Below are 12,615 nucleotides of genomic sequence, written 5' to 3'. Positions count from 1 at the left end.
CTGCTGCTGCTGCTGGGGTCCCCGTGACGCCGCCCTTAAAAGCACAGTCTCAGCCCAGGTGAATCCCATCTACCTAGGCCCACACCCTGCTCCAGGTGCCCGCCATCAGGCATGCATTCAGGACAAGGATCCATCATCTATCCTGATGGCGGAAGGGCAGAAAAGCCTGATATTTTCTTTACCCTACAGACCAGATCCCAAACAAAAATTTCATTGGGGATTTAGATGGATGAAGTGAAGGAAATATTTGCAATCTTTGATCTGCTGTAGTGGAGATACCTAGCCAGTCAGATATTTGTGTTAATGACGCTTTACTTCAATCTACCTGAACTACAATGACAGATCACTTTATGAAGCGAATTTCTACATCTTTAAAGATTTCGTGAAACATTGTGAAGATCTGGTATATTTTTTAATAGCACTTTCATTCCTATGTCTTTAACTCATCTCTATTTCTTTTAGAAGTGTGTTTTTTCACCTTTGACTACATGGGTCAATCACTAGTTAGAAGATGTAACATAAATAAAAATCTCTTTATAACAAAATAGATATGCAGGAACTTGACTCCTGGTGTTCTTCCCTCAACTCTTGGTACCAGAATTTGATCCATATGACCAAAGTGAATTTTTCACTAGCAGGTGTGATAACCGCCTCCCAGCTGTTCGACCAATTTAGAATGTGGTAGGGAGCAGCCCTATCTCATTTGTAAATTAATCCCACGCCAGTGAAATATGATATTGGCATAGTTACTGGCACCGAAAACCCATCATGCCTACAGCAAGGCCCCCTGCATTATTCTTCAAGGATAATGGGAGAGACAGAACAGAGAAAAATAGGTCAGTGCTAATGCAAACCCAGAAGATGAGGCAGTGCTGTGATTCATTGATATAATTAATATTTCTATCTAATCTGCTGAACTGTGTAGACTTTTACCACTTGCATGCCTCTGAAGCGATTAACAGGGCTGATTCATTTTCACAGTGCCAGTTCCCCCAGCGACCTGTTGTCAGGTAGCTGAATAGACCCTGTTCAGCTCTGGGAAGCAGATAATAATAATAAACCCTTATGGTGACTTACTACTTTCCAGTTTATAAAAAATATTTTGAGACATATAGTCTTGTCATCCTGTGAGGTATGAAAGAAAAGTTGTTCTATTCCTGTATTCAAGATAAAGGGGAATGGCTGGAGTTTGGTGTGATCCCCCTTATGTGCCAGTCACACCTGAACTGTGACTGCAACTCTATTCTTCCTCTTATCAAGCCCAAGCTGTGGTTCCTCCCACTAGGTTTTCCTTGTCTTTCTTCCCCATCATCCAGAATTCTCAGGAAACTCGTATGGTTATAGAAGATCCCTGGAGATGTCTGGCAGCTTGTCCAGTATAAAAAAATAAAGGCGGCACCTTTGAATATGTCCTGGATTACAGAGATGGTAGTGTTCTTAGCCTATCTTAAATAAAGCCAGGGTAATATGATATAAGAAAGCTTTAATCCCCTGCGAACAAAGGGTAAAAGAAACACTGCAGATATAGAGTTTAAACTTCAGGTGCTTACTCCCCTTGTCTTTAAGTCGTATGAGAACTGTTGAATGAGTGCCTTTGCTTTGAGGATATCCGGGAGGGATCATGTTTGCTCATTCTTTGAGGAAGAGAGTAACAGGTTTTTCTGCCCAAGACAAGTATCACAGAAGTAGATCCTGTCAAGATTCTTAAGGAAGGATAGAAGTTGGTGCAAGGAAGAATTTCCACAACTTTAAACTTTTAGACAACTTAACATTAGTAAAAGTAAAGGCGAGAGTTACAGAGAATACATTTCAAACTGGCTGCAGGTAATGTACTACTGAGGAGAAAATATATCTTCAGTGGTTATAGGGATTTGGAAAGCTCTCCAGCGAGCCTGAGAAAAGGCTTGAAAATCTTTGACAAAGCTGGTAAGAGTATTCAGGAACTAACATGTGTGGCAAATGGCACAGCCACCCCAACTATCCTGTTAGTACAACCTGGAATCTACATTGGAAATATAAATACTCCCAACTTACGTAAGCCCAGAGTAAAAGGGATCAAACCCTTTCTGGAAATTAAAAAAAAAAAAATGCTGCTGAGATTCATACATATCAGATTTCATTTCCTCCCAAAAGAAATTGGCTTATTTCATTTGTTCATTCATTCAACAAATACATAAGGTGCACTGAGAATATGGGCTCTGATGATTCACAGATCCAGCTCCCTGGGAACTTACACTCAAGTGGGAAAACACACATTTAAAATATTAGTGGAGACTTATGCTTCTAATTTAAGATAGAATAATAGGGACCGGATTTACTCTGTCATAATCAAAAAAGAAAAACAGAAATAACACATGAAACAATGATTTCCAAGACACTGGCTATCAGGCAATGAGAGAGCGATGCTGAGGGATGGAAAACAAGGCAGGTCATGTGTTTGTCTCACAACTACCTTAAAAGACTGTCCGGGCTGTGTAGAGAGGGACAACCTTGTTAGAACCCAGACTCTGGAGCTCAGGAGACAGAGCCCAGATTTAGGGAGATAAGGCAACTAGAGTTTGCAGACATAGTACCAAGAGAAGGGAGCTGCAGAGAACCCCAGTTATCTAGAGAAGGCTGCCTTCTCATATGCAGAAGAGTACTTACTGATGAGAGCAGGTAAGTGAGACCAGGAAGAAGCCATCTGAAAGGACTGAGGGAATAGCATACGACACCCGCAGGTGCCCATTTCCAACAGCAGACTGAAAACTCCTGATTCGCAGTGCTCAGCAAAATCTTTCTTTAGTAGGGCCTCCCCGGTGGCGCAGCGGTTGAGCGCTGGGTTGCGAAGCTGCCTGCAGCCTCTGCAGCGCTGGTTCGATCCCCGGCTGCTCCCCGGCCACCAGAGGAGGGTCCCGCATGGCGCGCAGACCCCTCCTGCCGCCCGCTGCTCCCCCCAGCAGTGTGCTTTGGTCCCTCTGCCTGCTCTGCTTCCCGCTCTGGCTCTGGTGAATTCTCTCACCCTCCCGCGCTTCTGACTGTACCCAGTGCTTGTATGTATGTATGTATAAATCAATCAATCAATCAATCAATAAATCTTTAAAAAAAAAAAGATGTTAAAAAAAATTAAAAAAATAAAATCTTTCTTTAGTATTGGGAAATAGTTTATCCTAGAATGAGCACTGTCCCAGACCTGCTAACAAATTACAAAAACAAGACCCATTAGGATCAAACTATTCCAAGTATACCCCAAAGCAAAGCTCAAGATATTTATAAGAATACATATCATAACCAGCACTCAACAAGGTAAAATTTTCAGTGCTTCGCATTCAAACAAAGATTACAAGGTATAAAAAGATGACTCATAGTGAGGACTTGTATCCAGAATCTACAAAGAATTCTCAAAACAAAATAATAAAAAAACCACCCAGCTACAAAAAAAATAAAAGGTAACAACACAGCTTTAAAAAAAAAATTGGCAAGAAATTTGAACAGACATTTGACCAAAGAGATGTGGTAACAAGCGCATGAAAAGATGCTCAATAAAGTAAATCTTTGAGCCTCCCCCGGTGGCGCAGGCGGTTGAGCGCAGCGCTGTGAAGCTGTCCGCAACCTCTGCAGTGCAGGTTTGATCCCGGCCAGCTGGCGAGGGTCCCACATGGGGCGGCAGACCTCTCCTGTCTCACCCACTGCTCCCCTCAGCAGTGTATTTCATCAGTCTGCCTGTTCTGTTCCCCACTCTGTCTCTGGTGAATCCTCTCACCCTCCCCCACATTTGGCCTGTACCCCGGTTCTTGTATGCATGAATAAATAAATCTTAAAAAAAAAAAAAACTTAAAAAAAAATAAAGTCTTTAAAATGCAAATTAAAATGACAATGAGATACTAGTACATAAGTGGTAACAAATTTTTAAAAACTGTCCATATCAAGTGATGGCGAGAGTATAAAGTACTGGAATTCTCATACTTGACTATAGGAATGTAAAATGATACATTCACTCTGGAAACTAGTTAAGCAGTTTCTTAAACTGTTAAACATTGACCTACTGTAAGACTTAGTCATTCCACTCTGATGTATTTACCTAAGAGAAATAAAAGCATTCGTCCACACAAAGATTTGCACACAATGTTTATTTCCAACAGACAGAAAACCTGGTTACAACCCAAATGTCCATCCATAAGTGAATGGATAAATCTATTCAATGAAACACTACTCAGCAATGGAGAGAAAAAACAGATCCATGTTACCACAATGATGAGTCTCAAAATAGTTACACTGAGTGAAATAAGCCTGAAATTAGATTAAAAAAAAGAGTACATCTTACATTATCCAATTTACACTAAATTAGGAAATGCAAACTAATGTATAGTAATGGAAGGCAGACAGATGCTTGCCGGGGAGGTAGGGTAAAGTGGAGGGTTACAAAGGGGCATGAGGACACTGGACATGATAGTTAAGTACAGCATGTTAATTGTTAAGTGATGGCTTCCTTTGGTATATATACATACAGGTTTGTCAACACTTACCATATTGTACACTTTAAATACATGTATTTATATGTTAGGTATACCTCAGTAAAACTATAAACTATATCAATAGGCACTACAGTCTAGAGATTTGGGCAGAACTGTTATCTTCATCATCAAATATTTATTACACTTCAGTAAAAACGTTACAGTTTATTTTTAAAACTGCAACAAGGAACTCAACAGGTATAAACATTAGTTCATTGAAAAGCAATATTGAATACCCTTATAACGAAAAATATAATGTGAAAATGAATTCTAATTCAGTCAATAAAAACCAACCTCACATAATTCTCAACAATGAGTAAAATCGCTAGCAATCGCTTGGTGTCTGCCTGTCGTCTTTGTCCTGGACACTGCTGCAGTTTCCAGGCGCGGTGTCGGAAATCCGAACGTTAGTTTGCAGTTGTTCTCCAAGCTCCTCTATCAGAGGCTTGGCCCTGGGAAGAGCCGAAGAAGGCGTGCCTGGCTTTCCCTGAGTGACATCAGACCTCAGGAGGGCTGGGTTTCTGCCTCCCCCACCAGCATCAATAAGTAGGACACTGTTTTCCTCAACAAACGGACCTGGAAAGGAATTTACTGTCTCAGATTCAGTATTTTCGAGCTCCTCTTGTTCTGAATCTGAAACTTGGGTCTCAGATGATTCAGTGCTGTCTGTTTCTTCAGAATCACTTGCCTCAGAACTGGAGGTAGATGTCGGCTGCCTGGGAACAGAATGGGTTGCTTTTAATGCAGTTTCTTCCTGCTGGACAAGAAGTGCTGCTGCTTCCAGTTCTTCTAGTTCTAATCCCAGCTGGGCCTTTGTCAGAGATACTTTCTTTAAGGCTTCAGCAAGAGCTGCCAACTTTTTGGATCTTAAAAAACAATTTAAGAAGAAAGATTAAGACCATTCATTAACTGGCCTGGGGATAACAGGGTATGCAGCTTAAAGAAATAACAAAATTAAGTTGATTCTTATTTCACAAGACACACAGGATAAATCCCCAAATGGATCCAAGATATAAATGTACAAAATGAAGCTAATAAAGTATTAGGAGGAAACATAGAAAATACGAGATAAGACATTAGAATAAAGGAGGTTCTAATGATATTTCAAAATCTAGAAACCACAACATAAAAGACTAGTAAGTTCAACTAATAAAAATCAGTAACTTCTATAGGGGAAAAAAAAGAAAAAAAATCATAAAGTCAAAAAAACTAATGCAAAACTGAGAAAGATATCTGCAATTCATATCATAAATCAAGGCCTAGTGCTTCCTAAAAATGGACATATAAACACAACCCATCAGAAAAATGGTCTAAAGATACAAGCAGACAATTCTCATAAATGGTAGTGCAAATGGCTCTTAAATATATGAATATTCAACTTCACTCAAATAAGAGAAATGCAAATTAAAGTCACATTAAGATATACATTTTTTATTTATTGGATTGGCAAAATTCCAAACATTTGATAGTACTGCAGGCATGATTGCTATGGGAAAGGCGTTTTCATAAAATGTTGGTGAGAGATTAACTAGGTACAACCGTGATGAAGGAGAATTTTGCAATAACTTTTAAAATTGAAAATATACGTAACCTCAAAAAGTACCACCACACCTGGAAATTAAACACATATGTATATGACACAGGTCCAAGGTTATTTACTAAGCAATGCTTTTGATACCCCCCAAATGAAAAACAACCAAATGTCCATTACTGTGGGGCTGGCTTATAAATGACAGCATAGCCGCACAAAGGCGGAGACTGTAGGTGCACAGGGAATGAAGCTCTCTGTGTAACCCAGATATACTGTTTAACAGCAGCAACAAAGGGCAAGACACATGTATATGCTACCTTAAGTTAACAAAGAAAAAACATACAATTTGTATGCACTTACACACTAGCAAACTCCAGAAAGCTACAAAAACATTAACTAATACTAGGGCAGTGGAGTGGTGGGATCTGGGAAGATGGAGGATGGTACCAAGAGCAAGACATTTCACTGCACATTATCTTTAAACCTATGTGAACATAATACCCATTCAAAAGTTTTAAATGTACAAAAAAAGACTTATTTGAGAGCACAGAGTGCTTTCTATTTTCATCAGTAAATCATTTCATGTTATTTCAGAAGGTATTTTTCTAAATTTATATCATTACATGATTTGAATACAGGTTTTCTTTAACTTGGATACATTTAGTTGTTTTGGTTTTGAAGCAACATAGAACAGACTGCAGAGTCCAAAAACTCTCTACTATTCTACAGAGGAAAATCTGACACTGAATAAGGGAAACAGTGAGTGAAAATGTGTGTGGACATGTAGTCTTCATTGTTCTACCTCCAGAGGTTAAATAAGCATGCAAAATAATGGGTTGGAGACAAACGGATGAGTTCACCAGATAAAATCATTTGTAAAAGTACAGTCCATCCCATGATAATTGGGAAATGAGGCTTCATTTCAACAGAGCTGAAATGAATGAGTGGCACAAAGGGAATTAAAGAACAGACGGTGTTTTTCATCTAAGGGTCTAGTTGGATCTGAGACCCTTTCTTCTCCAAATATTTGGCATAATGATGACCTTGTGAAGAATGTCCCCCTCCCCCTCTCCACAAGGACCTGCAGTCAGTGCCACAGGGTGGGCGAAAACACCGCGGCTGAATGATATAAGGCAATGCCGATCATTGGGGCAAGTTTCTCTTAAACTGAGAAGCTCCTCCCTGAATTTCAGTGCTCTAGTTTCTAGAGCCTGGAAAAGGAAAGGTGAGGTGACTGGAGAAAAAATGAAAACAAAGGGAGATCTGCTGGCATCAATGATTCACTAAAGACATATAAAACACTCAGGTGAGCTTTGATATCTGGAAACACCACTGAAAGCATAGGTATGGAATGAGATGGCTGCCATTTACACTCATGTCCAAGATAGTTGTAGATGACATCCACCATACATTTTGAAACCTTGACTATCAGTGCAAAGGATTTGGTTACTGCTGGCAGACCAGTTTAAAACATCTCTGGGCCCAAGGCCCCATCAGCCTAGGATCTGGTTCACCAACATCTTTCTGCTGAAAGGAATCCCCTCTAGGTAGCGAGACATAGTTTTAAGAGCATGAGCTTACTTGGGAAAGACAACAACGTCTCTTATTAAATCATAACATTCGAAAGAAACATTTTAAGTAAAAGCTTCTACCTCAGGGACCATACATCTCACATTGTTAATAGCCATGACAAATACTGTCCACAATACTGGAAGGATGATGTTCCACAAGCATCATAGTGTTGCTCTGAACAACACTGTGAATTAGTTTCATTATTTCCCTCAGGTTATAGATGATGAGACAGAAGTGTGGAGGGGTGAAGAGCTCTGCTGGACTTCATTAGCTAACAATGGGCAGTCAACGCTGGAAACACAAGCCTCAGAGCTCCAGCTTTCTATTCCACCATGCGGCCTCAGGGGTATCCAGGCTCTGAAATTTCCTTAGGACCACAGCTCCTCAACAGCTTCCAAATGAGTAAGTTCTGACTTGCACAAGGCCCAGAATTCTCCAAAATAGCTATGGTATATCTCTTTGGCTTAGCCTTCTTTAACAAAGTACACTCAAAGCTTTAACTACTGAGATTTAGAATAGGAGGAAAAAAATTTAATTATTTCTGCAGATATTAGTGAGTACAGATGGTATCAAATCTCAAGCTCAAATTATTTGGATCTTGTTACAATCCATATATAATATAAATTATAATGTCACACATGTTATATAAAAATTTATTTATCGTAGGGTAAGGTAAAAAGTATCAGGCTTTTCTGTCCTCCCGCCATTAGGATAGATGACGGAACCCTGTGGTCCCGAATGCATGCCTGATGGCGGACACCTGGAGTAGGGTGTGGGCATATTGTAGATGGGAATCACCTGGGCTGAGAGACTGGGCTTATAAGGACAGCGTCACGGAGACACCAGGAGAAGCAGGAGAGCAGAGAACAAATGGAAGAGCAGAGAGCAGAACCATGAGAGAAGCAGAAAGAATGCTGGAGAGCCCAGAAAGAGCGAAGACTTGCTGGGGGCGGGAAGCTGGCAGCCCCTCAGCACACCTGCCTGCCGTGTACCTGGTAAATCCCAATAAAAGCCTGAAAAGCCACCGAGGGCTCTAGGACTCCTCCTTTAAACGGTGTGCTGGAATCAGAAAACCTGCTCCGTGCCCTTCCTGCCTTTACATTTATATAAACAATTAAACTTGGAATCTCCAAGCCCCTCACCTGTAACCCTGGCTCTTATTGGCAAGCTTACCACACATACAGGGTGACTACAAAGACAGTCATGTGACCCAGTCATAGGCACTGCTATTACCAGCTGATAATTATCTTTATCCCCTAGGGAAAAGTTTGTTTCTAATTTCTTGGATCACACTAATACCTATCTTAATAAAATTATACTGAAAACAAGTTTTTCTTAGAAAGATTTTGGAAATGCACTCCTACCATGATGTAACTTAAAAAAAAAAAACACCAATATGTTTAATATCATACATTATGTTTAGAGTGACCCATTCATATAAGTAAAAAATGAATTGTATGTTGTGATATTGTGATTTATAGTTGTTATATTTGGTCTTCATCCACAACTCTTGGCTCTGTTCCCACAACCCCTGGAATTTCCTAAGTGTTCAGAGTATGAAAAGTTTCTCTTGTCATGTGACCGAGGTCACTTCTGGGGAAGCACCGAAGGATGGGGTAGTTGCCAAGGAAACCAGTGTTACGATTAAAGGATTGAAACCTCCAGTTCCACCATCCTCAACCTCCCAAGAGGAGAGAAGGATGGAGATTAAGTTCAGTTGCCAACAGCTAATGATTTAATCAATTTTACCTATGTATATCAATTATACCTATGGAGCCTCCAGAAAGAAAAAACAAACAAACAAACAAACAAAAAACCAAGAGATGGGGACTCCAAAGTGTCCAGATTGGTGAATATGTGAAGATACGGAGGAGAATTTCATGCCTGGAGAGGACATGGACTCTCCACACCTTTTCCCCATACCTTGCTCTGTACATCTCTTCCATCTTGCCATTCAATCAGCAATCAATCAGCCATCTAGTGAGTAAATGGTTTGAGTTCTATGAGTTGTTCTAAGCAAATTAATCAAAACTGAGAAGGGTGTCCTGGGAACCTGATTTATAGCCAGTTGGTCAGAAGCACAAATAACAATCTGGGTTTACAATGGGCACCTGAAGTCTGAGATGGTCACCATGGGAATCTCTTACGTGTAGCTGGTTTGTCAGAAACTCAGGTACCTGTATTGTTACTGGAACCCAGCCGCCTCAGCAGCGGGAGCCGGCAGGAGCAGCGGTGTCCTTTCATCCTGCTGCTCCACCACAAATCAGTGTGGCAGTTGTTCCTCAGAGCTCAGTAACTGCCGTTTGTAATGGACCAATCAGGTGCGAGCTCTCTAGCTAGATGGTGTCACATTTGAGATGAATTCTTGAACATCTTGTTGGTTTCTGAGAATTGCTTGCTGGTATGGGAAGGCCTCTCTACACACATACCCACTGGAATTGGGCTCCAGGACACCACCAACTACACAGATATTCTGCTGGTGTCCCAGAATTGCTTGTGGGTGTGGGAAAACCTACCAATACACTTGATGGACGTGAGCTGTGGGATACCAACAATGCCATATATTCATCTTTGATTCTTCACCAAGCTGAATCATCTCTATATACCACTCTCACTACCTCAAGCTGGCTAGTTTCCTAAATTAATTCTAAAATTCTAAAACTTCACAAAAGCAGCATTGTTCTGCAACCATCCCAGGCTGGGTAGGTTCATCATCAGTTCAGGCAGCTTAAAAGAGAACCTTGGAGCCCCTGGCATTGTCCCCACAGGTGAGGGGAAAACAACCCAGCAGGGAGACAGCAATTCGGGCCCCCCCTGTGAATCTCTATATGCTCTTTCCTCTCATAGCCATTCTCTGGCTGTCTCCACCACTCTCCATTGCACTCCGTCCACTGTGACACCAACCTTATGTGCTCAGTTTCTCGGCTCAGGTGTGCCCTCTTACACAAGCCGCAACATACTCCACGTGTCCACCATCAGGCATGCGTACCCCGAGCCCAAACTCCCAAGTGCCTACTGCATTCAAGGCTGCAGGTGATAGCCACAGAGGCCAACAGCGCAAAAGCCTAAGCATCTTCATTTACCCTACAAGCACACTGAACTCTCCCTCTAAAGGACACTAGGATAAAAAGTGATTAAAAATTTTGAAATATGACAGGTGTAGAAAGTGACCCAATATTCTGAGGAATGAAATTGGGATTTGTTTCTATTCAATTGTGTTACACAGATAGCAGTCACCATTCACAAAAAAGGAAATTATTCCTTTGGAAAAATTACACCATGAAAGAGCAACCTTTTTGTTCTTTCAACCATTAGAACAATTAAGAGTTGGCTCAAAGTCTGCCACTCCTTGTAAATTCTAGAATCTAACGCTGTGATGGTCTATCCATTTTAGAAAGTACCTCATTTAATGTAGTTAGTGGTTTTTCACTGTCAAACTCGAAACAGATGAGGTCAGCTCATGTCAAAAAGCCTTGCCAAATAACACTATTAGTTAACCAGAATGCTTACAAAAACCAGATACATTCTGATATACTCAACAAACACATATGCTGTGTTACTAGTTATAATACTTATAACTATATGTATTCATATATCTGTAAGTACTTATACTTTATAAATATATATACTATATACACTAAATATCATACACTTTAACCTGTCAAAAATGTATTCAGCATTTTAAAGAGATACACAGACCATACTAATGTCATATTTTAATAATAGCGAAAACAGGTTTTTGGGAAAGTTTTTGGAAATGTAATCTTACCATACAACTTAAAAAAAAAAAAAACTTCCGTTCTGTTTATATAAATTGAATACTATTCAATTTGGGGAATGTTTTTACATTTTAAATTGCTTTCTGACAAATTACAGTAAATACAACTACCATGAAAGAATATAGTAACCAGTGGAAGTGCATGCCTTTGCCATAGCTGATCTGGTATCAAATTTCCTCAATTATTTCATAGTTGGTGACTGAGTTTTAAGGGGGAAAAAAAGAATCCATTGGCCTTATGAAACAGCCAAAGTAAGTGCAAAAGGAGCCCTGAAATGCAGGGAAAAGAAAACTGAGTATAAATAGAAAGCATACATCCTGTTTCTTGCTATAGAGCTTTGTCTCAAACTATCAATCAACTTTTCACCACTTCCTGCAATAGCAGGTCTACTATAAATCTCATAGTAAGTGACTAGGTTTCATTTCCTCTGCCAAAACCTGCTAACCTGCCAGGCATGACACACTGACACTACAGCCAGAAATTAGTAATGTAGGACAAGGCTCCAGTGAGACAACTCAAGAAACATTTCTTCTTGGATGGTGGAATATAATGACTTGGTCTTTTAATTTCAAAGGATACACACACACATATACATAGACATACAGACAGACATGTAATATACACACCATCTCAGGTTCTATATCTGGGAACAAACAGCACATTAATTTCTTTGTAAAGGATATTTATGAAGCAACACCAGTTGATGTACAGATGAACACAGAACTGGTTCAGAGAGACAGACCTTATGTGATTTGTCAGATATTTAATAATTCCAGAAAACCAAGTCACTGAGCAGAACAGTACATAGCTGTTTACTCATTCAACAGAGCAGGACTGTCGTGAGGAAACCACAGGATGGTTTTGGTTCACCTGGTTCATGCCACTGTGATGTATTCAAGAAGACATTTCACTGTGCATCCTAACAGTGAATAGGTATTCTGAGTTTTCGAAGTCTTCCATTCCCATCTTATCTTGCATAGCCATGTGCTTCAGCCTGAGCATGTGGTAAACATACCAGCACCTTTCCATTTTCCTGTTTCAGTATTGTGAAAGCAACATACTTCTCAAACATTGTATTTTGTAACCAATGAAAGTTTTAGCATTCAGTAGATGCACACAAAGAAATAAATACATTAAACCACTTGACCCAGTTTTTTTCTTTTGTTGAATATGCCAGGAATTTTGGAAGCAGTCATTTTCATTATGCTTTCAAGATGGTAAAGAGACAAAAGACAAATTT

At 40.0% G+C, this 12,615-nt stretch overlaps 1 protein-coding gene across 1 annotated transcript in view; it reads right to left on the bottom strand.

Moving 5' to 3' along the window:
• Positions 1–4,818: 4,818 nt before the first annotated feature.
• The window catches only part of SHQ1 (SHQ1, H/ACA ribonucleoprotein assembly factor), a gene marked incomplete at both ends in the record, with an annotated part of 129,488 nt that continues 121,691 nt past the window's right edge, over positions 4,819–12,615 (bottom strand). The window contains one exon of the mRNA XM_084247742.1: positions 4,819–5,359. Within this exon, the coding sequence (XP_084103868.1) occupies positions 4,819–5,359 (541 nt within the window). The remainder of the gene's footprint in view (positions 5,360–12,615) is intronic.

This window comes from Talpa europaea (assembly GCF_964194135.1).
Source record: "Talpa europaea genome assembly, chromosome: 11".
Taxonomy (NCBI): Eukaryota; Metazoa; Chordata; class Mammalia; order Eulipotyphla; family Talpidae; genus Talpa; species Talpa europaea.
This window is presented reverse-complemented; position numbering and strand designations above follow the sequence as displayed.